At 43.5% G+C, this 26,049-nt stretch overlaps 1 protein-coding gene across 2 annotated transcripts in view; it reads right to left on the reverse strand.

Moving 5' to 3' along the window:
* Positions 1 to 690: 690 nt before the first annotated feature.
* TOR4A (torsin family 4 member A) overlaps positions 691 to 26,049 on the reverse strand; it is a 32,599-nt gene continuing 7,240 nt past the window's right edge. Inside the window, exons 1-3 of one of the 2 annotated variants that reach the window (XM_044305917.1) lie at positions 11,323 to 11,344; positions 5,767 to 5,846; positions 691 to 2,568 (exon numbers count right to left, since the gene is read on the reverse strand). In XM_044305917.1, the coding sequence (XP_044161852.1) occupies positions 1,268 to 2,521 (1,254 nt within the window). In that variant the 5' untranslated portion in view covers positions 2,522 to 2,568; positions 5,767 to 5,846; positions 11,323 to 11,344 and the 3' untranslated portion in view covers positions 691 to 1,267. Of the gene's footprint in view, positions 2,569 to 5,766; positions 5,847 to 11,322; positions 11,345 to 26,049 lie in introns of those variants that run through there. The other variant, XM_044305916.1, reaches the window with a different exon arrangement.

A 26,049-nucleotide genomic window follows, 5' to 3' on the forward strand; every position in this document is an offset into this window, starting at 1 on the left:
TGAACGGATGCAGAGTGTGAAAGTAGTTTTAGCTCTGCCGGTTTTATTCATTTTTGTAGGAACGTGTAAAACACTCTAATCTCAAGGGGACCTCCAGAGGCATAAAGGTGCATTCACATGACCGTATATATTTTGCGTTCCGCAAAACTTAGATCCACAAAAAATATGGATTATGTATTTTTGCAGACTCATAGTAACAAAGCCTATTCTTGTCCGCAAAACTGACAAGAATGTTCTGCCTTTTTTGCCGGGCTATGTAATGGACATACGGATGCAGACAGCGCACAGTGGGCCGTCCGCATTTTTTTCGGCCCCATTGAAATGAATAGGTCCGCAAAAAATGTGGATTGGATGCGGACCAAAAATACCGTCCTGTGAATGGGGCCTAAAGAGTAGAAAAGGCAGATCAAACAGAGATCATAATGGGCCCACCAGTCTGATATCAGGTCTTGTGTGTTTCCTCCATCCTCAGCTTTGTACCAGTTCCTTAACAGTACCGTTCCACTGGACAAGTTATTCCTGCAAAGCTTCTGTCTAAAGGGGATGGTTCTGGGCTCTTTCCTCTCCACGGGCCCAATAGCAGCCACATACGGTAGGTGCCCTCTATGATGTGCGACCTTGAACTCGTCAAAAGTATTGTGAAAAGTAGGGTAAAAAGATGATAATACATCAGCGAATAAACAATCCAAATCATGCTTTAACAAACTAAACGTAGCCAATTTTAATTGCATATATTTTTTTCCAAAAATTATTACACAGCACTGTGGTACCCCTAAAAGAAGGTCATTGCCTTTCACTAGGCTCACCCTTTATTATTCATTTTTTAGAATAATCTCCTTAGAAAACTTTTCAACCCCCGTCCTGAAACTCCACTGAACCAGTAATTAGTACTGCCTTACTCTAAGTTTAGGGCTAAACAGATGCATGGCCGCAACACGCGTTGCACGACCCAAGATTGTAGTGTGGCGCTACCTGCATCGCAGCGAGTGAAAGGGAATGGGGTTGCGTTGTGACACGCAACATTGGAAAGACATGGAGCAGGATTTTTCGTGACCGTCGTGTTGCGGTTGCTGCAGGCTGGAACACCTATCTCTTTCACTAGTTACGATGCAGGTATGTGTCGCGGGTGGTGCCGACGTGTAGCCTTAGATTAAAGGAACATCATTTTATTTGGCAGTTTCTGGTGGTACAGTCCCTGGCGGTCATTCGAGACCCACTTGTAGCAGAGTCTTAGACTCGCAACGCCTGCCGTCCCTGGTCTCGCTGGTCATGTGTACGGATGTAGAAGATTCACCTTAGCTACAACCTGCTTACAGCCAGTGATGGAGTATTGCTTGTCGCTTATGGTGTAATATTTTAGTTGTCCCGCCAGCTTCTCGATGTTGCTAGTATCTGGGTACAGTCCTTCCCGTAACAACTCGTCCAAGAAGCAATTAGTAATATGACTCTTTTCCAAAAGAGTGAACGGAACGATTTCAGCAACATCCCAGATGCTATGATGCTGCCTCAAGGAAGACTGTATGATGTTGTGAAGCTCTTGAGGAACATTTACGATGTCGCTGGAGGCGTTCTGCAGAAAATATTTTGTCACCTCGTTGCCTCCGATGTTGCTAATTAGGATATAGACGGCATTAAGGAACTCATTACTTTGGTTTAATTTGAAGTAACCTTGCAACGTCTCCAGAAGAGTCGGCTGCATGAGCTCCATTTCATCGAATATGAAGATGGGTATCTTCTCCTCTATCTCTGCCCGGGTGACCATGTCTGATATCTTATCAGTGAGCTTAGCCTCGCACGCCGCAACGTTGCTGTCACTGGGACAGTTGTGCATGGCGTAATATTGGAGAATGAAATCGCTTTCCACGACAGAGCGGAAGTGCTTGGCTAGTATTCGACCCATGTGGCTCTTACCAACTCCACTGGGTCCATTCATAGAGATCACCAAGGGCTTATTATGCCAGTGGGTGACCAGGTAGTCCCCCAAAAGGTCCATTATTTTTTCAATGGCAATTTTTTGTCCGAATACCTCCCTCTGCATAGTTTTCTCCAGTCCATCCAGATCGTATTTTAGGACATTATCGTCCAAATTCTCAATAGCGTTTAAGATTTGGAAGATGACGATCCCGATGAAGAGGAAGAGGCAACGTTTCGCCTTACTTTTATGTTCTATCGGTAGATATTTTTTTCCATTCCCCGGATAGAGCACCGGTCTGGACTTCTTGCGCTTCTTTTTGCGTCTCAGGTTGCTCAGTGCGACCTGCTCCTGCGTTGGAATGTCAAAACTGAAAACGTTAGGCCTTTCAAAACTCGTTAGGGACCTACTCTCAATGGAGAACTGTCGTCGAAGCAAGGAGGGTCTGGTACTGTCGGCAGATTTTCTGCCGGATACGTCAAGCTGCATGCGACTTTTCTTCAGGCTCCGGATCCTTCTGTGTATTCGGATGGCTGCCCGTAGAGGATACACCAGTGACATCTTGTGTTGTGAGGCTGAGGCCTCTGGGACTGGTTCCATCCCGTCCATTTCCTGGTTGGCAATGGTTTCCAGTTTTAAGAATAGAGAGAGTTGATCTGCGAAATATAAGAGATTAGATAAGATGTAAAGAAGACCCTGAAATCGTCCGTATTTCTGCTATGTAGGGAGGTTTTATATTGCCCTGCACTTTGAGGAACCTATATGACTATATTACAGGACTGCCAAAATAGAAATCCCCTAAGGGTCCATTCACACGTCCGCAAAATGGATCCGCATCCGTTCCGCAATTTTGCGGAACGGGTGCAGACCCATTCATTTTCAATGGGGCCGGAATGTGCTGTCCGCATCCACATTTGCGGATCCGCACTTCCGCATCCGTGCTTCCGTTTCCGCAAAAAAATAGAACATGTCCTATTCTTGTCCGCAATTGCGGACAAGAACAGGCATATTCTATTAGTGCCGGCAATGTGCGGTCCGCAAAATGCGGAACGCACATTGCCGCTTTCCGTGTTTTGCGGATCCGTGGCTCCGTGTATCCGCAAAACACATTGCGGATGTGTGAATGGAGCCTAAGACTGGCCATACACCTTAGCAGAATGCTTTTTGGGCTGGCAGCTATCTTGGTCAAAACCCCTATAAACATGCATGCTCCAACATGTCTGGTCCTTATCTCCCCAAACATCTGCTGACCCCCCTCATACAAATTAGCTGGTTCCTGCCAAATCAACTGGTTGGACCAATGTACATCTAATATGTGTGTGGCCACTTTAACCCCTCACTTCTCATGATGTGTTTGTTTTAGTAACTCCAACTCCATGTCATGTTGTTTCTCTATTATTCCAACTAGAAGTTTGTGAATGAATTGCTAACAATTTGAATTGAAGGGCCAGCTGGGTGTTACCAGTTTCGGGGCAGGGGGGTCCCTGAAGTCAGGCATTGGCAGCACTGATTGGATAGTAGGGACACCGATCCCACTGGTAACACCCAGCTGGACCTTTATTGCAAACTGCTAGTGATTCATTCATAACTTCCAATTGGAATAATAGAGGAACGACAGAACAGAGAGTCATAAGAATGGATGTTCCAGAATTGTTCTTCCCATGGGGGAATGCAAGTAATTGCTAATACAGACATGTCAGGAGAGGGGAAGGGTCCTCTTTGATATAGTTATGTAAATCCCTTTAGGTAACCTTTGCTCTCCTGTACATTACAGACATGGCGGTTGTCTCTGACATCTCAGTTCTGCAGAAACGGGAAGTAGGACGCCGATTACACATTTCCATTTAGTGCAGATAAGAGCTGGACACTTCACTATCTCACAGTAGCAGCAAGAAGTGAAGATGTGTTTCTTACACAAGTAGCAGCATGTTCGCAATACTCATGGTTTTGCAGCAAGTTCCATCAGTTTTTTTTGTTGTTGGCGATTGCATTCATTGCGTGTGTTTATTAACATCCAGATTGTATACGGATTACGTGCGTTTTTCACACAAGCCCCATTCACTTCTCTAGAGCCGGAGCTGCATGAAAAATGCAGAATATAGAACATGCTGCGATTTTTCCTGAACGCAGTAATGTTGCGTGAAAAACATGTGCACAGACCCATTGAAATGAATGGGTCAGGATTCATTCCGGTTGCAATATGTTAACTACACGCATCGCATTCTGACGGAAAACTCGCTCTAAAGTATGTCTGTGAGGAGGAACTGAACTATATTTCATCACTTAGGCCTCTTTCACACGGGTGTCATGTTTTTGGCCTGGATAAGATGCGGGAAAATGCGCCATTTTTCCGCGCGAGTGCAAAACATTGTATGGTACCCAGTTTGTTTGGTACCCAGTTTCGGTTCGGTGTTATGTAGATTTTATTATTTTCCCTTATAACATTGTTATAAGGGAAAATAGTAGCATTCTTAATACAGAATGCATAGTACAATAGGGCTGGAGGGGTTAAAAAAAAAATATTATAATAATTTAACTCACCTTAATCCACTTGCTCGCGCAGCCCAGCTTCTCTTCTGTCTTCTTCTTTGAGGAATAGGACCTTTGATGATGTCACTACGCTCATCACATGGTCCATCACCACAGGTCCTTTTCCTGTGCACAGCAAAGAAGAAGACAGAAGAGAAGCCGGGCTGCGCGAGCAAGTGGATTAAGGTGAGTTAAATTATTTTTTATTTTATTTTTAACCCCTCCACCCCAATTGTACTAAGCATTCTGTATTAAGAATGCTATTATTTTCCCTTATAATCATGTTACAAGGGAAAATAATAAAGATCGGGCCCCGATCGTCTGCTAGCAACCGTGCGTGAAAATCGCACCGCATCTTGCTTGCGGATGCTTGCGATCTTCACGCAGCCCCATTGACTTCTATGGGGCCTGCGTTGCGTCGAAAACGCACAAAGAGGAGCATGCTGTGATTTTCACGCAACGCACAAGTGATGCGTGAAAATCACTGCTCATGTGCACAGCCCCATAGAAGTGAATGGGTCCGGATTCAGTGCGGGTGCAATGCGTTCACCTCACGCATTGCACCCGCGCGGAAATCTTGCTCGTGTAAAAGGGGCCTTAGGGCCATCCGGGGGTTAAATAGATTATTCTTGACACTTGCTTTTTTTAATAGATGGGTCCTCTAATTATAAGATAATGTCAGGATGTCTTTGTGCCGGGATCCTCACCGATCGGCTGTGGAACCCAGTGACGAGTATTCAGCTTCCCTGCAGCGCCACCGCAGGTGAAATGGAGTGAAAACAGGTTGGTGCTGCTGTCAGCAAGGACTCTTTGAGCCAGAATTGCCGCATGGTGTGAATTACCACCAACACTGCAAGGTGACTTTTTGTTTGATTATGACGGCTTGTTTTGTCACTTGCCTAAAGTGTGAAGAAAACACTGAACTTGTTGTTGACTCTATAGTGCGTCCGCTAATCCTGTCTACCAGAGCGAAACCCCACAATATGGAAGGATAGTATGTGCCCCCCCCAGACGTCAGAGGCCATGTTCACACAGGGAGCTAAGACTGTTGAGCATTGGTGCAGTGTGATAAGACTGTGCACGCAGGCTGCGGACCTCGCTTCCTTCCACAAATTGCAACTCACATGGGGGGCACCTGAATGGTAGCCAGCCACAAGACCCCATGCCATCCTTCTCATCACGCTGCAGGTCGTTGTGGAGGATCTCTACCTTTTAAAGGCAGGGTTTATTTATTACTCAAGGTCTTTCAACTGTGCAATGTTTGCTTATCCAGCATCTGCTGGACTGGACCCCTCTGTGGGAGCACTGTCACCTACATTACTCACTTGTACCAGTCTTTCCCAAGATGGCAGGTTGTCTTCAGGTCACGAGCCCTGTTTTCTCCCTCTGATAAAGGATTTCATATCTGAAAAAAGAAGTAAAGACACAAAGGTGTAGATCAGTCTCATGAGTTGATAAACTGGCTTGATGTCTATGTGACCACCTGGCCGGCCACGAAATGTTACATCTCATAGTGAAATTCAGAAACAAGACAATGGGGGGTGTAGTACTGCATGGTTCACCTGGACTGTATCACACATGACAGGTTTAGATACACCGGCTCATAGACAGTATGATACATGATAGGTGTAGATACACTTGCTCAATAAACGGTATCACACAGGACAGATTTTCATACACCGGTTTAGCAAGTAACAGTATCCCACCTGAAAGGATGAGATACACCAATGCAGCAGACGGTATCACACGATATGTGTAATAAATCATCTAGCACTCTGTCTCCGTCAGCGCTGCACACAGAAAGGGGCGCACCCCAGAACAGTAACAGAAGAAATCCTAGCAAGTGCTTCAGCTTCAATTAGATGTGTTCTTTATTATATTAATTCAAATAAGTACATATGACACGTTTCGGTCCGTCCAGCCTTCATCAGCTGATCAAGGTTGGATGGCCCGAAACGCGTCCTAAGCATATACTTAAACTAATATAATAAAGAACACATCTAATTGAAGCTGAAGCGCTTGCTGGGATTTCTTCTGGTATCGCACAATAGGCTTAGATACACCAGCTCAGCACATGGTATTCTTAGTTAGATACACATCTCAGGAGATAGTATCACACATGAAAGGATTAATACACTGGCTCATCAGACAGTATTACAAATGATAGGCTTAGATACACCAGCCAGGCAAAATGGCAGTGTGCAAGAAAGGATGAGAAACGCCAACTCGGCAGAAAGCGTCACACGCGATAGGTTTGGATACACAAGATCACCAAACGGCATCCCACATGACAGACTTAGATACCCTGGCACATTAGACAGTATCACATATAAGTTTTGATACATCAATTTAGCAGCATGGTATCAAACAGAATAAGTTTAGATGTACTGGCTCAACAAAACCTGCGTTATAAATAATAGGCTTAGATACACCAGATAGTATCACACATGATAGGCTTAGGTACATCAGATCGCCAGATAGTATCAGATATGATAGGCTTGGATACCCTGGCTCATCTAACAGTATTACATATAAGTTTAGATACATCAGTTTAGCAGCATGGTATGATAGGTTTCTATACATAGCTAAAGAGACAGTATTACACATGCTAGGCTTATTATTTTTATTACTAGCAGAAGGATATTTCATTTAATTTTTATGTGTGTTGTTAAAAGATATCTACAGTATCCCTCATAACAGTGACCTCTACAGCACCCTGCCCCTTTTATCAGTGAACTCCACAGTCCCCCACCCCTTAACACTGACCCCCTCACAGTGCCCCACCACTTTAAAATGGGACCTCCAAAGCTGCCCATCCCCTTAAATTTGACCTTCACAGCAGCCCTCCCCTTTAACAGTCAGTTGCCCCATTAATAGTGGCCCCTGCCCCCTTAACAGTGACCTCCACAGCGGCCTCTCTCAACTATTTTTATAATGATAGTCTATGGTGTCGCACTGCGATGGATTTTACTGCGACTGTCGCAGTGCAACACCATAGGCTATCATTATAAATATTGTCGCGCGACACATGTAGCAGCGTAGTTGTGCCCTATGTGTCGTGCAGCCCTAACCTAAAGCTGACCTGCAGCAGTGAAGAAAAATGACTGGGTTGTTATGGAAACCTGGAGTAAAACTGTGTGTATGTGGAGACTAAGGGCCTGCGAGCTTCTATTGGCTGATAAGGGACATGTGACCGTGTGTATGGGAGTTGAGATATAAAGAGAAAGACTTGCAGGCTTGTATTGGCTAATGCAGGTCATTTTTGGGGAATATCTCAGGAAAGGTACGTCCTAGAGAGCTGAGACTCCCACAAGATTTATTTCCAGGTAGCAAGGTATGTGTATACCAAGTTTCGTTGAAATCGATGGTTGCGTTTTTAGTGATCGTGGAACATACACACATATATACGTCCGTTATATATATAGATTATTATTTATTATTAAAGCGCCATGCATTCCATGGCGCTGTACATATGATACGCGGTGCATATACATAATACAGACAATTGCACTAAGCATGAACAAGACAAGTTACAGACTGGTACAGAGGGAGAGAGGGCCCTGCCCGTGAGGCTTACAATCTACATGGTATGGAAGAAGGACACAGTAGGTGCGGGTGAAGCTGGTTGTGGCGGTATAGAGGTTTTATATGGGTTTTTAGGTTTCTTTTTAAGGATTCCACTGCCTGTGAAAGTCTGATATGTTGGGGTAGCGAGTACCAGAGTGTGGGGGATGCACGGGAGAAATCTTGGAGGCGATTGTGGGAAGAAGTGATAAGAGGAGAGAAGGAAGTCTGTGAGGATCGGAGAGTGCGTGTGGGGGTGTATCTGTCACCGCCAGATATCTGAGAAGTTCTGACAGACGTTCTTCAGTACCTCCTGCATGATGTTCTTTTGTTTTGGTTTCGCTTTGACATCTCTTCTCCCTCTCCCAGCTGTCATCTATTAGCAGTGATTGCCTCCCTTTATATCCCCACCCATACTGCCTCACTTTGCGGTTTATACTACTTCCTGGATTGTGCTCACTGCTAGAAGTTTGCTACTGCTGGTTTCTCAGATAAGTCTATCCCTTTATTTGTGTTTTCCTGTTGGCTTGATTCTAGGTGACCCTGACTCCCTCCGTAATAGTGCAGGGAGCCGGTGGTCGTGTCCGCTCATTATTATAGGGTTTTCAGGTGTCACTCAGTCTAGGTACGTGGACATGCAACTTTCTATCACAGAGATCTTTGCATGGGCTGAGCAGTGAGGGAGAGCTATAGGGCTATAATAGGGCTCACCCTTTTGTTCCTTAGTTTGGGATCAAGTCAGTCGGATCTTTATTTGTTACCTCTTGTTTTCTGCAACACCATCCGTGACAGTATCGGGAAAGTAGCTCAGATGTAGGGAGGGGACAGGTTATGGACGGCCTTGTATTTGTTTGTTAGTATTTTGAACTGAGTTCGTTGGGCAATGGGAAGCCAGTGAAGGGATTGGCAGAGCATAGAGCCAGAGGAGTAACAGGGTGAGAGGTGGATTAGTTGGTCAGCAGAGTTGAGGATAGACTGGAGGGGTGCGAGAGTGCTAGATAGGAAGGTCACAGAGGAGAGTGTTGCAGTAGTCTAGGACGGGAGATGATGAGGGCATGTACAAGCATTTTTTTAGATTCAAAGTTGATGAAAGAGCGGATGCGGGAGATGTTTTTGAGTTGGAGGCGGCAGGTGGTGGAAACGGCTTGGATGTGCGGTCGGAAGGAGAGGGCAGAATCCAAGATCCCTCCAAGGCAGTGGACATGGTTGACCGGGGAGAGTGTGCAGCCATTGATTGTGATAAATAGGTCTGTTAGGGGGGTTGAGCAAGATGGGGGAAAGATGATGAATTCGGTTTTATCCATGGTAAGTTTTAGAAAGCAAAAGGAGAAGGAGAATATTGAAGATAGACATTGTCGTCAGCATAAGAGTGATACTGAAAGCCATGAGATTCTATGAGATGTCCCAGGCCGAAAGTGTAGATAGAGAAGAGCAGGGGTCCTAGGACAGAGCCTTGGGGGAAACCAACAGAGCGGGACTGAGACGAGGAGGTGGTGCAGGAGTGGGAGACGCTAAACGTCCGGTCTGTTAGGCATGATGTGATCCAGGAGAGGACCAGGTCAGTGATGCCAAGGGATGAGAGAGTTTGTAACAGATGGGAGTGGTCGACAGTGTCGAAGGCAGAGGGCAGATCAAGGAGAAGGAGGACAGAGTATTGTTTCTTGAATTTGGTTGTTAGTAGGTCATTGGTGACTTTGGTAAGGGCAGTCTCAGTCGAATGGCGGGGTCGGAAGCCAGATTGTAGGCGTCAAAGAGGGAGCAGGAGGAGAGGTGAGAGGACAGTTCTGAATGGACATGTTCAAGTAGCTTTGAGGCAAATGGAAGAAGTGATATGGGGCGATAACTGGACAAAGATGGGTCAAGTGAAGGCTTTTTGAGGATGGGTGTAATGGTTGCATGTTTATAAGCAGAGGAGAAGACACCAGAGGTTAGTTATAGGTTGGAGAGATTAGGGCTGGGATAAACACTGTGGTGAGGTTAGGGATGGGATTGGGTCAAGTGCACAGGTGATCAGATGAGATCTGGAGAGTAGAGTGGAGAGTTCTTCTTCTGTAATGGTGGAGACCGAGCAGTTGTGTAGAGGGTCTGTGGGGACTGTGTACTGAAGCTTTCTCGGATGTTGACAATCTTTTGTTTGAAGTATGTGGCAAAGTCCTCAGCTGAGATGAGAGGAGAGAGTGGGGGCGCTGGGGGACGGAGAAGGGAGTAAAAGTGTTAAAAAGTTATTTAGGGCCAGGGAAGATATGAGAGATGAAAAGTCGCCTGTTTTGGCATCAGTGAGTGAGGATTTGAAAATGAGGAGGGATTGCTTGTATGTGGTGAAGAGATCCTTAGAATGGGATTTCGTCCATCGCCGCTCAGCAGCCCTGGAAGCTTGTCTGAGTTTTTTGGTCAGGGTGGTGTGCCAGGGTTGTTTGTTGTATGTGAGGGGGGCAACAGGGTCCAGAGCTGTACTTGTTGTGGTGTTATACAGGGTGGTGGCAGTATCTGGGTCTTGGAGAAAACAAATGGTAGAGAGTGGCAGAAGAGAATCAGAAAGCAACGAAAGTCGAGATGTTTAAGGTTCCTGCAGGGGGGTGTGCTGGTGTGTGGACCGGGGGAGCAGCAGAAGAGACCAGTGAAGAGAAGGTGAGTAGGTTGTGGTCAGATAGGGGGAGAGGCGAATTAGAAAGGTTAGATAGGGAGCAGAGGCAGTAAAGATAAGATCCAGAGTGTGACCATCTCTGTGGGTGGGAGCGGAAGACCACTAAGGCTTAGATACAGAGGTTCAAGAGGCAGGATTACACATGATAGGCTTAGATACGGAGGTTCAGCAGACAGGATCACACATGATAGGCTTAGATACGGAGGTTCAGCAGACAGGATCACACATGATCGGCTTAGATACGGAGGTTCAGCAGCCAGGATTACACATGATAGGCTTAGATACAGAGGTTCAGCAGACAGTATCCTGCAGCCTTACATAATGGGGATATAAAGCTCTGTGCCTCTCTGTCTCAGCAGACTGGCATAGAAGTGGTCAGGGTGCCCACAGCTCCACGAACCAGTCTCATTACAGCTCCAGTCCTACATAAAGATGTAGCATTAAAGTCCTGTACGCCTTCAAATAAAACAATTACTCATTACTAAAAAATTCTCATCACAAGCCTAAAATCCAGGAGCACAAAAGGGGCACCTGGGGCAGACCGTGAAGAGGCGGTCAGGTATCTGGCGGGGTGCCTCCAGCAGATACATAGACATATTCTGGATAATAGACCAGCAAAAAAACATCTAATACTCTAGTCTAGCATATATGAATAGCCTGTGATGTTAATTACCTCTACTTGCAGGAAGCAGCTGCACAGACTTATAACTCCCAGCTCCACACCATGCACATTGAAAGGGAAAGTTGCTGTAGGTGGTGACAGATGAAACTTCCTTATGATCACTGCTCTGCTAGTCTACAGTCGTGGCCAAAAGTTTGGAGAATGACACAAATATTAGTTTTTACAAAGTTTGCTGCTAAACTGCTTTTAGATCTTTGTTTCAGTTGTTTCTGTGATGTAGTGAAATATAATTACACGCACTTCATACGTTTCAAAGGCTTTTATCGACAATTACATGACATTTATGCAAAGAGTCGGTATTTGCAGTGTTGGCCCTTCTTTTTCAGGACCTCTGCAATCCGACTGCGCATGCTCTCAATTACCTTCTGGGCCAATTCCTGACTGATAGCAACCCATTCTTTCATAATCACTTCTTGGAGTTTGTCAGAATTATTGGGTTCTTGTTTGTCCGCCCGCCTCTTGAGGATTGACCACAAGTTCTCAATGGGATTAAGATCTGGGGAGTTTCCAGGCCATGGACCCAAAATGGAAGAAGGAAGAAGTTGCTGTTGGAGGGTGTTTTGGTACCATTCTTTATTCATTGCTGTGTTTTTGGGCAAAATTGTGAGTGAGCCCACTCCCTTGGATGAGAAGCAACCCCACACATGAATGGTCTCAGGATGCTTTACTGTTGGCATGACACAGGACTGATGGCAGCGCTCCCCTTTTCTTCTCCGGACAAGCCTTTTTCCTGATGCCCCAAACAATCGGAAAGAGGCTTCATCGGAGAATATGACTTTGCCCCAGTCCTCAGCAGTCCATTCACCATATTTTCTGCAGAAGATCAATCGGTCCCTGATGTTTTTTTTTTTTAGAGAAGTGGCTTCTTTTCTGCCCTTCTTGACACCAGGCCATCTTCCAAAAGTCTTCGTCTCACTGTGCGTGCAGATGCGCTCACACCTGCCTGCTGCCATTCCTGAGCAAGCTCTGCACTGGTGGCACTCCGATCCCGCAGCTTAATCCTCTTTAGGAGATGATCCTGGCGCTTGCTGGACTTTCTTGGACGCCCTAAAGCCTTCTTAACAAGAATTGAACCTCTTTCCTTGAAGTTCTTGATGATCCTATAAAACTTTTCCAATTTCCAATATTTATGTAATTCTCAAAACTTTCGGCCACGACTGTACAGTCTGCGAGCCGTGACCTTCCACTTACTGCAGGCTATGTGCCACTAGCTTTCCAGACAAGAGAAGAAAGTGATGACTTGCAATAATTATTAAAGGGAACCTGTCACCATGAAAATGCAAAATATTCTGCCAGAAATATGTGAAAGAGCAGGAGACGCTGAGCAGATTGGGACAGTTTTATGGGAAAAGATTCAGTAAAACCTGTGTTTCATTCATTGTTACATCCAGGAGGCGGTCCTATCAGAGACTGACAGCCTGACCTCTATAAGGGGTGAGACCTATCAGTGACTGATATCCTTCTCTCTATAAGAAGGCAGTCCTATCAGTGATTCACAGCCTTCTCTCTATAAGGCCTCTTGTACACGAACGTGCAGTGTTTTGTGGTCCGCAAATTGCGGATTCGCAAAACACGAATGCCGCCTGTGTGCCTTCTGCAATTTGCGGAACGGAAAAAACGGCCCATTATGGAAATGCCTATTCCTGTCCGCAAAACGGACAAGAATAGGACATGATCTATCATTTTTGCGGAGGCAACGGAACAGAGAAACAGATGCGGACAGCACACGAAGTGCTGTCCGCACCATTTTATGCAGCCCCATTGAAGTGAATGGGTCATTCTTTGCGGCTTGGACGCGGAACCAAACCACGGTCGTGTGCAAGAGGCCTAAGGAAGAGGTCCTATCAGTAATTGACAGCCTTCTCTCTATAAGGAGGTGGTCCTATCAGTGATTGACAGCCTTCTCTCTATAAGGAGGTGGTCCTATCAGTGATTGACAGCTCTCTCTATATAGACAGTCATAGAGGGCTCGCTGTTAATCACTCATAGGACCGCCTCCTCGATTTTAAAGACCAGAATGAGCAGCAATTGAAATGTATAAATTACAAGCTTTACTGAACCTTTTCCCATAAAACGATCAGTCTGTTCAGCTCCTCTTGCTGTATCACGTACCTCCTTCAGCTCAGACACCATGTTCAACGTGACAGGTGCCCCTTAAGCCTATGATTTGTGATACTGTCTGCTAAGCTGGTGTTCTGATCCTATCCTGTGTGATACTGTCTGCTAAGCTGTGTATCTAATCCTATCCTGTGTGATACTGTCTGCTGAGCCGTGTATCTAATCCTATCCTGTGTGATACTGTCTGCTGAGCCGTGTATCTAATCCTATCCTGTGTGATACTGTCTGCTGAGCTGTGTATCTAATCCTATCCTGTGTGATACTGTCTGCTTAGCTGTGTATCTAATCCTGTCATGTGTGATACTGTCTACTGAGCTGTGTATCTAATCCTATCCTGTGTGATACTGTCTGCTAAGCTGTGTATCTAATCCTGTCCTGTGTGATACTGTCTGCTGAGCTGTGTATCTAATCCTATCCTGTGTTATACTGTCTGCTGAGCTGTGTATCTAATCCTGTCATGTGTGATACTGTCTACTGAGCTGTGTATCTAATCCTATCCTGTGTGATACTGTCTGCTGAGCTGTGTATCTAATCCTATCCTGTGTGATACTGTCTGCTGAGCTGTGTATCTAATCCTCTCCTGTGTGATACTGTCTGCTGAGCTGTGTATCTAATCCTATCCTGTGTGATACTGTCTGCTGAGCCGTGTATCTAATCCTATCCTGTGTGATACGGTCTGCTGAGCCGTGTATCTAATCCTATCCTGTGTGATACTGTCTGCTGAGCTGTGTATCTAATCCTATCCTGTGTGATACTGTCTGCTTAGCTGTGTATCTAATCCTGTCATGTGTGATACTGTCTACTGAGCTGTGTATCTAATCCTATCCTGTGTGATACTGTCTGCTAAGCTGTGTATCTAATCCTATCCTGTGTGATACTGTCTGCTGATCTGTGTATCTAATCCTGTCCTGTGTGATACTGTCTGCTGAGCTGTGTATCTAATCCTATCCTGTGTTATACTGTCTGCTGAGCTGTGTATCTAATCCTATCCTGTGTGATACTGTCTACTGAGCTGTGTATCTAATCCTGTCATGTGTGATACTGTCTACTGAGCTGTGTATCTAATCCTATCCTGTGTGATACTGTCTGCTGAGCTGTGTATCTAATCCTATCCTGTGTGATACTGTCTGCTGAGCTGTGTATCTAATCCTCTCCTGTGTGATACTGTCTGCTGAGCTGTGTATCTAATCCTCTCCTGTGTGATACTGTCTGCTGAGCTGTGTATCTAATCCTATCCTGTGTGATACTGTCTGCTGAGCTGTGTATCTAATCCTATCCTGTGTTATACTGCCTGCTAAACTGTGTATCTAATCCTATCCTGTGTGATACTGTCTACTGAGCTGTGTATCTAATCCTATCCTGTGTGATACAGTCTGCTAAGCTATGTATCTAATCCTATCCTGCGTGATACTGCCTGCTGAGCTGTGTATCTAATCCTATCCTGTGTGATACTGCCTGCTGAGCTGTGTATCTAATCCTATCCTGTGTGATACTGTCTGCTGAGCTGTGTATCTAATCCTATCCTGTGTTATACTGTCATTTAAACTCGTCAGATTTGGGGGAGGCTGCCATCCAGCTAATGTTATAGGGGCCTCCCAACTCCCCCTTCCCAAGGCAGATGTTGAGGAGATAAGGATCAGCAACTGCGTGGTATGTATGGTCGGCCTAGGCAGTATTACACCGCTTGATGTTCTGGCAGTGCATACATTGATGGATGATAACACATCTATTGGCGATCATTTGCACTAGCCTGATTACACAGGCTGATGCAAAGTGAGTGGGGGAGGAATGATCGTTGCCGCAGTCATTCCTCCCTCATTCAGTTCTATTGTTGGCAGCACATTCCTGATTACACAGGGAGACGTGCTGCTGATAATCGGGCATCTTTCATCTTGATCATGTTCATCAGCTGACAAACGAGTGTTTGCACGTTTGTCCGCTAATTGGCTGCTTGAGCCAATGATCAGGATTGAGCGTTCGTATGTATATTTGTTCTCGATAATTGACCTGAAAATCCTGGGGAAGGGAAGGTCCTTCTTAAAGGGGTTGTGCCAAGTTTATAAGTTATCACCTGTACACAAGATATTCAGGAAAAGACCGGCACTCACTATTTGGTAATTCAGTTGGCTTTATTCAAAGCATTCAAAGGAAGCGACACGTGTTTCGGCTCAACACTGAGCCTTTGTCAAGCAAAGTGAAATCAATTACAAGAAAATTTAAATGCAGCGCCATATCCGGCGTTCAGACGTGGTGACGTCACACACTCACGGTTACAATGTATACACAAAATGATTACAAAATGAACAAATAGTAACAACCAAAGACAGATCACCTCAACCTATGGTCACAGTGGTAAGTAGATACTTGTAAATGTTCATATATGCAAAACAAGATGAAGGAAAAACGAAAAGGGAAAAAAAAGGGAAAAAAAGAAATAGGGATGGCAGACATGTAGTGCAGCCCAATATATAGAAGCCAATACACAATTTAAATATTCAAAAAACAATATCTTGAGATATCTTCATCTCTTACAAAACTAAATCTAATTACATGATTTTTATATTTCATATTAATAGCAATATATTCCACATTTTTCACATTATTTTCAATATTTTCACTTTTCATTTTTTCTGTGACTGAAAAAGAAATGAAATTGATCAAAACCGTAAAAAGATGTTTGAAAATATTAAACATATAACATCTGATACCCTATAGGAAAGAACTCACTTCATAGTCTCGATTGAGACCTTTTGGTTCCAGAGTCTGCAGAGTGTGAATCCAGTAGCTTTCCCGTTTTTTTAACATTAATAACCTGTTGCCCCCTCGACGTGGTTGCTGTATCTGTTCAATAATTTGAAACCTTAGTTGTGATATATTGTGGGAGCAGCTGTCAAAATGAAAGGGGACAGGTAATAGCAAATTTTTCTTCCGTATACTGGATTTATGATTACTGAACCTATCTTTCATTCTGACAGATGTCTCACCCACATATATCAAACCACAGGGGCATTTCAGCAGGTAAACCACATAGTTGCTGTCACAAGTGAAAAATCCCTTAATCGGGAATTTTTTACCTGTGTGTGGGTGGGAAAAGGTTTCACCTTTAATTACTGCTGAGCAATGGACACACTGCAGACACGGAAAGGTGCCCTTCTTTGGAGTAGACAAAAACAATTGACGTGACATCTTACTGCCTCCTATGTCAGCCTTAACAATTGTATCTCTAATGTTTCTGGTTCGTTTGTAGCAAATCATAGGTACATCTCTGAATTCCACAACATCAGGGTAGGCTGCACGCATAATCCCCCAGTGTTTATTGATCACATGTCGAAATTTATTGATCCATGGATGATACTTGACAATAAATGGTAACCGTTTTTTATCACTGTCAGGTCTTTTTTTATACACTTCGCCACTACACTTCTTCAGCTCATCATCCAATAAAGGTTTCGGATAACCCCTAGATGAGAATTTGTCTGCCATCTCTTGCAATCTCGTTTTCTTTAAGACTTCATCTGACACAATTCTTTCTACACGCCTGAATTGTGAGAGTGGCAGAGATTTTTTTACCGATGGTGAATGATTGCTAGAGAAGTGGAGTAGACTATTTTTATCAGTTTTTTTTGTATACAAATCAGTCTGTATTAAATTATCCGGCCCTTTTATTACCCAGGTATCCAAAAAATTCATTTTGTTTAAATCACTTTGAACTGTGAAAGATAGTTCAGGCCATACATTGTTCAAATGTGTAGTGAACAGATTCAGTGATTCGATGCCGCCCCGCCATACGCAAAAAATATCGTCTATAAATCGACGCCAAAAAATGCAGGATTGCGTATATAATGAATTGCTGTATACAAAATGTTGTTCAAACCAGGCCATATAGCTATTTGCGTATGGCGGTGCGGCATGCGAACCCATCGCGGTCCCACGTTTTTGCTTGAAGAATGTATCCTGGAATAGAAAATAGTTCTCCTCTAGAACTAACTGTAATAATTGGAGAAAAAACATTTTCTCTTGTGTATTATAATCCGAAAATTCCAGAATCCATTCAACCGCAGTAAGGCCTTTCACATGTTCAATAGATGTATATAAACTCTTTACATCATATGTAACTAGAAGGTCTCCTGATTCTAAGTGTACCTTTCTAATCTCCGATAAAAAATGGGTGGTATCCAATAGGAAAGAGGGAGTTTTCTTTGTCAATGGGGTCAGAACTTTTTCAAGAAGTATTGCTGGTGCAGACAATATTGAATCATTAGAGGCTACAATTGGCCGACCAGGTGGTGCCATCAAGCACTTATGGATTTTTGGCAACGTGTATAACACAGGGGTTACCGGATGTTGATTAACTAAAAATTGACATAATTTGTCATCTATTACTCCTTTCTCATTATGCCTATTCACAATTTCAGATAATTTACGCTTGATATCAAACACCGGATCCCTGTCTAATGGATGATATGTATCACGGTCAGATAATTGTGATAAAATTTCAGACACGTAATATTCCTTATCCAACATTACCAAGGAGCCCCCTTTGTCCGCAGGCTTAAAAATGACAGTTTTATCATCTAATATGGTGTGTAATGCTATTTCTTTCCTCCTTTGACAAATTTTGTGCGATGGCCAAACCCTCATGACGAAAATCAGAGATGATTGCATCAAAATCTCTTTGCACCAAAGATATGTAGGTCTCAGCAGGATGATGTATTTTCGGAGGCTGAAAATTACTTTTTAATCTTAAACCAAATTGATTCAAGTTTAAACCTGTTTGTATAGGAATACTTGATGTGGAGACCGACATATCTTTGCCTGCAAAGTGAGCCTTTAAACGTATACTTCTGAAAAAACGGCGACAGTCCATGTCAAATTGAAAACTATCAAATAATTCAGTAGGACTAAAGGAAAGACCTTTCTGTAACAATTTTAACTGTGTGGGAGTTAAACTTTTAGATGATATATTAAATAGCAAAGTCTCATTTATACCTGGGATCTCGTTGCCATCGGTGCTTGTGGCTCTCCTATAATGGCGTCCAGCTCTCCTGGTGTTCTTCCTCTTCGGCGTCTTTGCCCTAAAAAAGACGCCGAGGGACGTTGATTGATGCTGTAATCGCTGCCAGATCCTGATGATTGGGACCCTCCACGGCGTGTGAAGCGACGAACCAACGGAGTAGCTGTGCCTGATGAGTCTTGCCATCTATATACTCTATGATTTTGATAGTCCTCCAAATCTCTGGTGTACTTCTTACGTTTAGTGGCCTCAATGTCCTTTTGCAAATCGTTACAATTCTTCTCAATTTTTTGTTTTAAAGATGTAAGCTCCTCCAATGATAAGGCGTCCTTCAATTGTTGCTCAATAGCACTTATCGGAGTTTTAATCTCCGCTATAGAGGTATTCAAATGTTCAATGGTCAATACCATCAAATCATATGAACATTTGTTCAATATATTAGCAAACTGTGTGCAGTACTCTGTATTATCACAGAAAAAGGTGGGTCTCAGATTTACCCTTAGTCCTCGTGGGATCCTGTGATGTCTGCAATATTCCGCTAGTGTAGCTGCATGCAACTCCCACGCTACCAGCTTCCTTGATTCCCTCTCCCACTCCTTACTATAGATGGCAAGACTCATCAGGCACAGCTACTCCGTTGGTTCGTCGCTTCACACGCCGTAGAGGGTCCCAATCATCAGGATCTGGCAGCGATTACAGCATCAATCAACGTCCCTCGGCGTCTTTTTTAGGGCAAAGACGCCGAAGAGGAAGAACACCAGGAGAGCTGGACGCCATTATAGGAGAGCCGCAAGCACCGATGGCAACGAGATCCCAGGTATAAATGAGACTTTGCTATTTAATATATCATCTAAAAGTTTAACTCCCACACAGTTAAAATTGTTACAGAAAGGTCTTTCCTTTAGTCCTACTGAATTATTTGATAGTTTTCAATTTGACATGGACTGTCGCCGTTTTTTCAGAAGTATACGTTTAAAGGCTCACTTTGCAGGCAAAGATATGTCGGTCTCCACATCAAGTATTCCTATACAAACAGGTTTAAACTTGAATCAATTTGGTTTAAGATTAAAAAGTAATTTTCAGCCTCCGAAAATACATCATCCTGCTGAGACCTACATATCTTTGGTGCAAAGAGATTTTGATGCAATCATCTCTGATTTTCGTCATGAGGGTTTGGCCATCGCACAAAATTTGTCAAAGGAGGAAAGAAATACATTACACACCATATTAGATGATAAAACTGTCATTTTTAAGCCTGCGGACAAAGGGGGCTCCTTGGTAATGTTGGATAAGGAATATTACGTGTCTGAAATTTTATCACAATTATCTGACCGTGATACATATCATCCATTAGACAGGGATCCGGTGTTTGATATCAAGCGTAAATTATCTGAAATTGTGAATAGGCATAATGAGAAAGGAGTAATAGATGACAAATTATGTCAATTTTTAGTTAATCAACATCCGGTAACCCCTGTGTTATACACGTTGCCAAAAATCCATAAGTGCTTGATGGCACCACCTGGTCGGCCAATTGTAGCCTCTAATGATTCAATATTGTCTGCACCAGCAATACTTCTTGAAAAAGTTCTGACCCCATTGACAAAGAAAACTCCCTCTTTCCTATTGGATACCACCCATTTTTTATCGGAGATTAGAAAGGTACACTTAGAATCAGGAGACCTTCTAGTTACATATGATGTAAAGAGTTTATATACATCTATTGAACATGTGAAAGGCCTTACTGCGGTTGAATGGATTCTGGAATTTTCGGATTATAATACACAAGAGAAAATGTTTTTTCTCCAATTATTACAGTTAGTTCTAGAGGAGAACTATTTTCTATTCCAGGATACATTCTTCAAGCAAAAACGTGGGACCGCGATGGGTTCGCATGCCGCACCGCCATACGCAAATAGCTATATGGCCTGGTTTGAACAACATTTTGTATACAGCAATTCATTATATACGCAATCCTGCATTTTTTGGCGTCGATTTATAGACGATATTTTTTGCGTATGGCGGGGCGGCATCGAATCACTGAATCTGTTCACTACACATTTGAACAATGTATGGCCTGAACTATCTTTCACAGTTCAAAGTGATTTAAACAAAATGAATTTTTTGGATACCTGGGTAATAAAAGGGCCGGATAATTTAATACAGACTGATTTGTATACAAAAAAAAACTGATAAAAATAGTCTACTCCACTTCTCTAGCAATCATTCACCATCGGTAAAAAAATCTCTGCCACTCTCACAATTCAGGCGTGTAGAAAGAATTGTGTCAGATGAAGTCTTAAAGAAAACGAGATTGCAAGAGATGGCAGACAAATTCTCATCTAGGGGTTATCCGAAACCTTTATTGGATGATGAGCTGAAGAAGTGTAGTGGCGAAGTGTATAAAAAAAGACCTGACAGTGATAAAAAACGGTTACCATTTATTGTCAAGTATCATCCATGGATCAACAAATTTCGACATGTGATCAATAAACACTGGGGGATTATGCGTGCAGCCTACCCTGATGTTGTGGAATTCAGAGATGTACCTATGATTTGCTACAAACGAACCAGAAACATTAGGGATACAATTGTTAAGGCTGACATAGGAGGCAGTAAGATGTCACGTCAATTGTTTTTGTCTACTCCAAAGAAGGGCACCTTTCCGTGTCTGCAGTGTGTCCATTGCTCAGCAGTAATTAAAGGTGAAACCTTTTCCCACCCACACACAGGTAAAAAATTCCCGATTAAGGGATTTTTCACTTGTGACAGCAACTATGTGGTTTACCTGTTGAAATGCCCCTGTGGTTTGATATATGTGGGTGAGACATCTGTCAGAATGAAAGATAGGTTCAGTAATCATAAATCCAGTATACGGAAGAAAAACTTGCTATTACCTGTCCCCTTTCATTTTGACAGCTGCTCCCACAATATATCACAACTAAGGTTTCAAATTATTGAACAGATACAGCAACCACGTAGAGGGGGTAACAGGTTATTAATGTTAAAAAAACGGGAAAGCTACTGGATTCACACTCTGCAGACTCTGGAACCAAAAGGTCTCAATCGAGACTATGAAGTGAGTTCTTTCCTATAGGGTATCAGATGTTATATGTTTAATATTTTCAAACATCTTTTTACGGTTTTGATCAATTTCATTTCTTTTTCAGTCACAGAAAAAATGAAAAGTGAAAATATTGAAAATAATGTGAAAAATGTGGAATATATTGCTATTAATATGAAATACAAAACTAAATCTAATTACATTATTTTTATAAGAGATGAAGATATCTCAAGATATTGTTTTTTGAATATTTAAATTGTGTATTGGCTTCTATATATTGGGCTGCACTACATGTCTGCCATCCCTATTTCTTCTTTTTTTCCCTTTTTTTTCCCTTTTCGTTTTTCCTTCATCTTGTTTTGCATATATGAACATTTACAAGTATCTACTTACCACTGTGACCATAGGTTGAGGTGATCTGTCTTTGGTTGTTACTATTTGTTCATTTTGTAATCATTTTGTGTATACATTGTAACCGTGAGTGTGTGACGTCACCACGTCTGAACACCGGATATGGCGCTGCATTTAAATTTTCTTGTAATTGATTTCACTTTGCTTGACAAAGGCTCAGTGTTGAGCCGAAACACGTGTCGCTTCCTTTGAATGCTTTGAATAAAGCCAACTGAATTACCAAATAGTGAGTGCCGGTCTTTTCCTGAATATTGAAGCGGGTTTTTCATGCCCTTGACGCGAGCACCACGACGCTAAGAGGAGTGCCGGCTGTTTTCCTAAGTTTGTACACAAGATAGGGGACAACTAGCGGATCACTTTGGGGGTCCGACTGCTGGGACCCCCACCTATCACGAGAACATGGGGAGACCGGTTGGCATATGTGCCCTGCCGCTCCATTCATTCTCTATGGGAGCACCGCAGAGCACTGTGCTCTGCTATCTCTGATACGCCCATGGAGAATGAATGGAGGGGCAGGGCGTATGCTCAGCCTGCCACTCCATCAGAACGGGGGCATGCGGTCCCCATTCTCATGATCAGTGGGGGTCCCAGCTGTGGGATAGGACAAGACAGAGGATTATCTGTCAGCAGTTTTGTCCCTATGACACTGGCTGACCTGTTACATGTGCACTTGGCAGCTGAAGGCATCTGTGTTGGTCCCATGTTCATATGTATGTTCATATGTGCCTGCATTGCTGAGAAAAATGATGTTTAAATATATGCAAATGAAGAGGCTCTGCTCTCTCTGCAACTTGACAGAACCAGACAGTGAAAACATCATCACACCTGGTCCTGTCAATCAAAATGCAGAGTGTGCAGCAGTTGCAGAGAAAGAATACCTTCTAGGTGTAATGGTAACGCCCCCGTTGCTCCTAGAGGCTCATTTGCATATAATAAAACATCATTTTTCTCAGCAATGCGGGCATTTTAACATGGGACCAACACAGATGTCTTCAGCTTCCAAGTGCACATGAAACGGGTCAGCCATTGTCATAGGGACAAAACTGCTGACAGATGCTCTTTAAGAACTTGTCACAATCCCTTTGTCACCTGTCACACAAGCACACAGCACTACACTGCCCATGAGGTTTCTTTTCTCACTTTAATGATTTCCTATTGCTTGTAAAGCACCATCATATTCGTCACTGACCTCAGTCCTCTCAATCTTATGTCCCTGTCCCAGACAGTGCGCCCCTGGGGCTAATTTCATAGGAAGCCATTTAACTTCTCCTTATGAGTGCGGCAGGAAAGCAGTGTGTATGGCGGTGACCCACATAAACCGGGGGAGACCAGTTCGGCACCGTGCAGATGTTGCCTCTGGTCAGTAAATATTATCCCTCCATTTGAATGGGCTGATGTTGGGGTACGATGCCTGTACATCTGCCGGCAGCTGCGGATTATGCACCAGGGGCCCTGCGGCCAGAATAGATTATAAGAGAAGGAGTTGTCAGGGCAGAAAATGTTTGGATAGGATCAGGAGCCTTATTATAATTGTAACACACCTGATAAGCAAATAGCCATCAGTCCATGGGCATCATTTGAATAGATGTTACAATCCCCATTGTCAGGACGGAGAGCGGTTGTCAGGACATATCCTCTTGTTTTGTTTCTGTATGAGTGACTCATCATGTGTAGTGAGATGTATTACTGACGCATACAGATATAGCACCCAGCATCCAGATAGATGTATGTCCTGACTATTACTGTAGCAGTGGTATTATGTCACACTATATGAATGACCAGATCGTGCTGGGGTTGAGCTGTCATTTTGGTTCCTTCTATCATCTCTATGTAAGATCTTGTATAGCAAGGGACACCATGTTATTTGGCACTTTCCATCATCAAATTAGATGTATGGTCAGATATAGCAGGGGTACGGGAGTCATTTGGCACCTTTCTCCATCTATGTAAATGTACGGTCAGCTATAGCAGCAGGGGTACAGCCGTCATTTGGCACCTTTCTCCATCTATATAAATGTATGGTCAGATATAGAAGGGGTACAGGAGTCATTTGGCACCTTCCTCCCTCCTAAATAGATGTATGGTTAGATACAGCAGGGGTACAGGAGACATTTGGCACCTTTCTCCATCTATATAAATGTATGGTCAGATACAGCACGGGTACAGGAGACATTTGGCACCTTCCTTCTAAATAGATGTATGGTCAGATACAGCAGGGGTACAGGAGACATTTGGCACCTTTCTCCTAAATAGATGTATGGTCAGATATAGGAGGGGTACAGTAGACCTTTGGCACCTTTCTCCATCTAAATAAATGTATGGGCAGATATAGCAGGGGTACAGGAGACATTTGGCACCTTTCTCCATCTATATAAATGTATGGTCAGATATAGCAGGGGTACAGGAGACATTTGGTACCTTTCTCCATCTATATAAATGTATGGTCAGATATAGGAGGGGTACAAGAGTCATTTGGCACCGTCTGTTCTATATCCATTATCTGGATATAGCACTACAGCCAGCAGATGACACCACATGGTATAATGCCATCAGGCCACCTGATGATCTGTAGTTGGCTCCACGCTATACTCTGATGCCCGCTATACCTATCATTTAAAAACAATCACCCTGTTCCTGGTAAAGCAGAGTGTCTGGCATCAATTCTGCCCCTTTCAATTCTTCCACTAAACCAATGGTCTCTAGTGAGTGAAGCGTGTCCTTTTACAACTCTGTTAAAAATAAATATTTTACGTGGCTACCAAGTGTGAATTTAATGGGCTCAGATCTGTATTCTGGAAGTCGTTATGTCATCGGCAGCAGTGGTTTTACTGTAAATGCAGAACAGATGAGTTCGCTCTGGAAACGAATGAAGGGCTTGTTCTCATGTTCTGGTTTGTAAAGTCTGCTCGTAGGAATATGTCCAGCTGGCTGCATACAGTCCCCAGCCTTCCTCCGTAGCTTCTACTGTGTGGGTGTGCATACAATATTGGCAATATTGGCGCCTGTACGAGGACTGCCGCCATGTTGTCAGCTGCTCTGTGAGTTGTCAGGAATGTTCAGGTCTGATTGATAATCACTGGCTCATAGATCTCATAGATGCCCTATGCTATGTACCATCTAATAATTTCCAACTTGTTCACTAGGACTATACAGAGGCAGCCGACCATCTAAGGATGTATGGGGGCCTCCTATTCCCCCCCCCCCCAATGGCAGAGGCTTCCTTCCCTCTCCCATTCACAACACATGCATGCTAAGCCGAGCCAAGCATGCATGTGCATGGCGTATTGGGAGAGTGAGTGCTATCGGTCTAAGGCTACTTTCACACTAGCGTTAATATTTTCCGGTATTGAGATCCGTCATAGGGTCTCAATAAGGGAAAAAAACGCTTCCGTTTTATCCCCGTTCATTGTCAATGGGAACAAAATGTATCTGAACAGAACGGAGCGCTCCAAAATGCATTCCATTCCGTTTGGTTGCATTCTCATACCCGAGAGCAGCATGCTGCAGTTTGCTTTTCGTCCTTGGATGCCGAGCAAGACGGATCCGTCATGACCTACAATGCAAGTCAATGGGGACAGATCAGTTTTCTTTGACACAATAGAAAATGGATCGGTCCCCCATTGACTTTCAGTGGAGTTAATGAGGGATCCGTCTTGGCTATGTTAGACATAATACAACCGGATCCGTTCATAACGGATGCAGACGGTTGTATTATCAGTAACGGAAGCGTTTTTGCTAACAGTAGCCTAATGAGCCGACTTCTGTCTCGTGTATGTCCAGCTTTACGCATATGAAAACATCAGTGGGACAAGGAAATCTTGCAGTGGTCACATAATATATCCCTAATATGAGAAGCATGTTGCACCATGGGACTCCAGCATTTAACCCTATCCTAATGCAGGAACCAAAACCAAAGAAAAATCCAATCCCCGAGTTAAAAGCAGTGAAGGTTGACCACAGGCGATGGACTATGTAGGAGAAGGCTCAAGCCTGCTCATGGCACTGCAAATAATTTACATAGTGGGTCTTTAAAAAGCCCTGGATCTTGACCAACACAACCCACAGAATCTACGACCTGCCGTACGTATACCCATAAAAAATAAATAAATAA

The sequence above is a fragment of the Bufo gargarizans genome, chromosome 9 (assembly GCF_014858855.1).
Source record: "Bufo gargarizans isolate SCDJY-AF-19 chromosome 9, ASM1485885v1, whole genome shotgun sequence".
Lineage (NCBI taxonomy): Eukaryota > Metazoa > Chordata > Amphibia > Anura > Bufonidae > Bufo > Bufo gargarizans.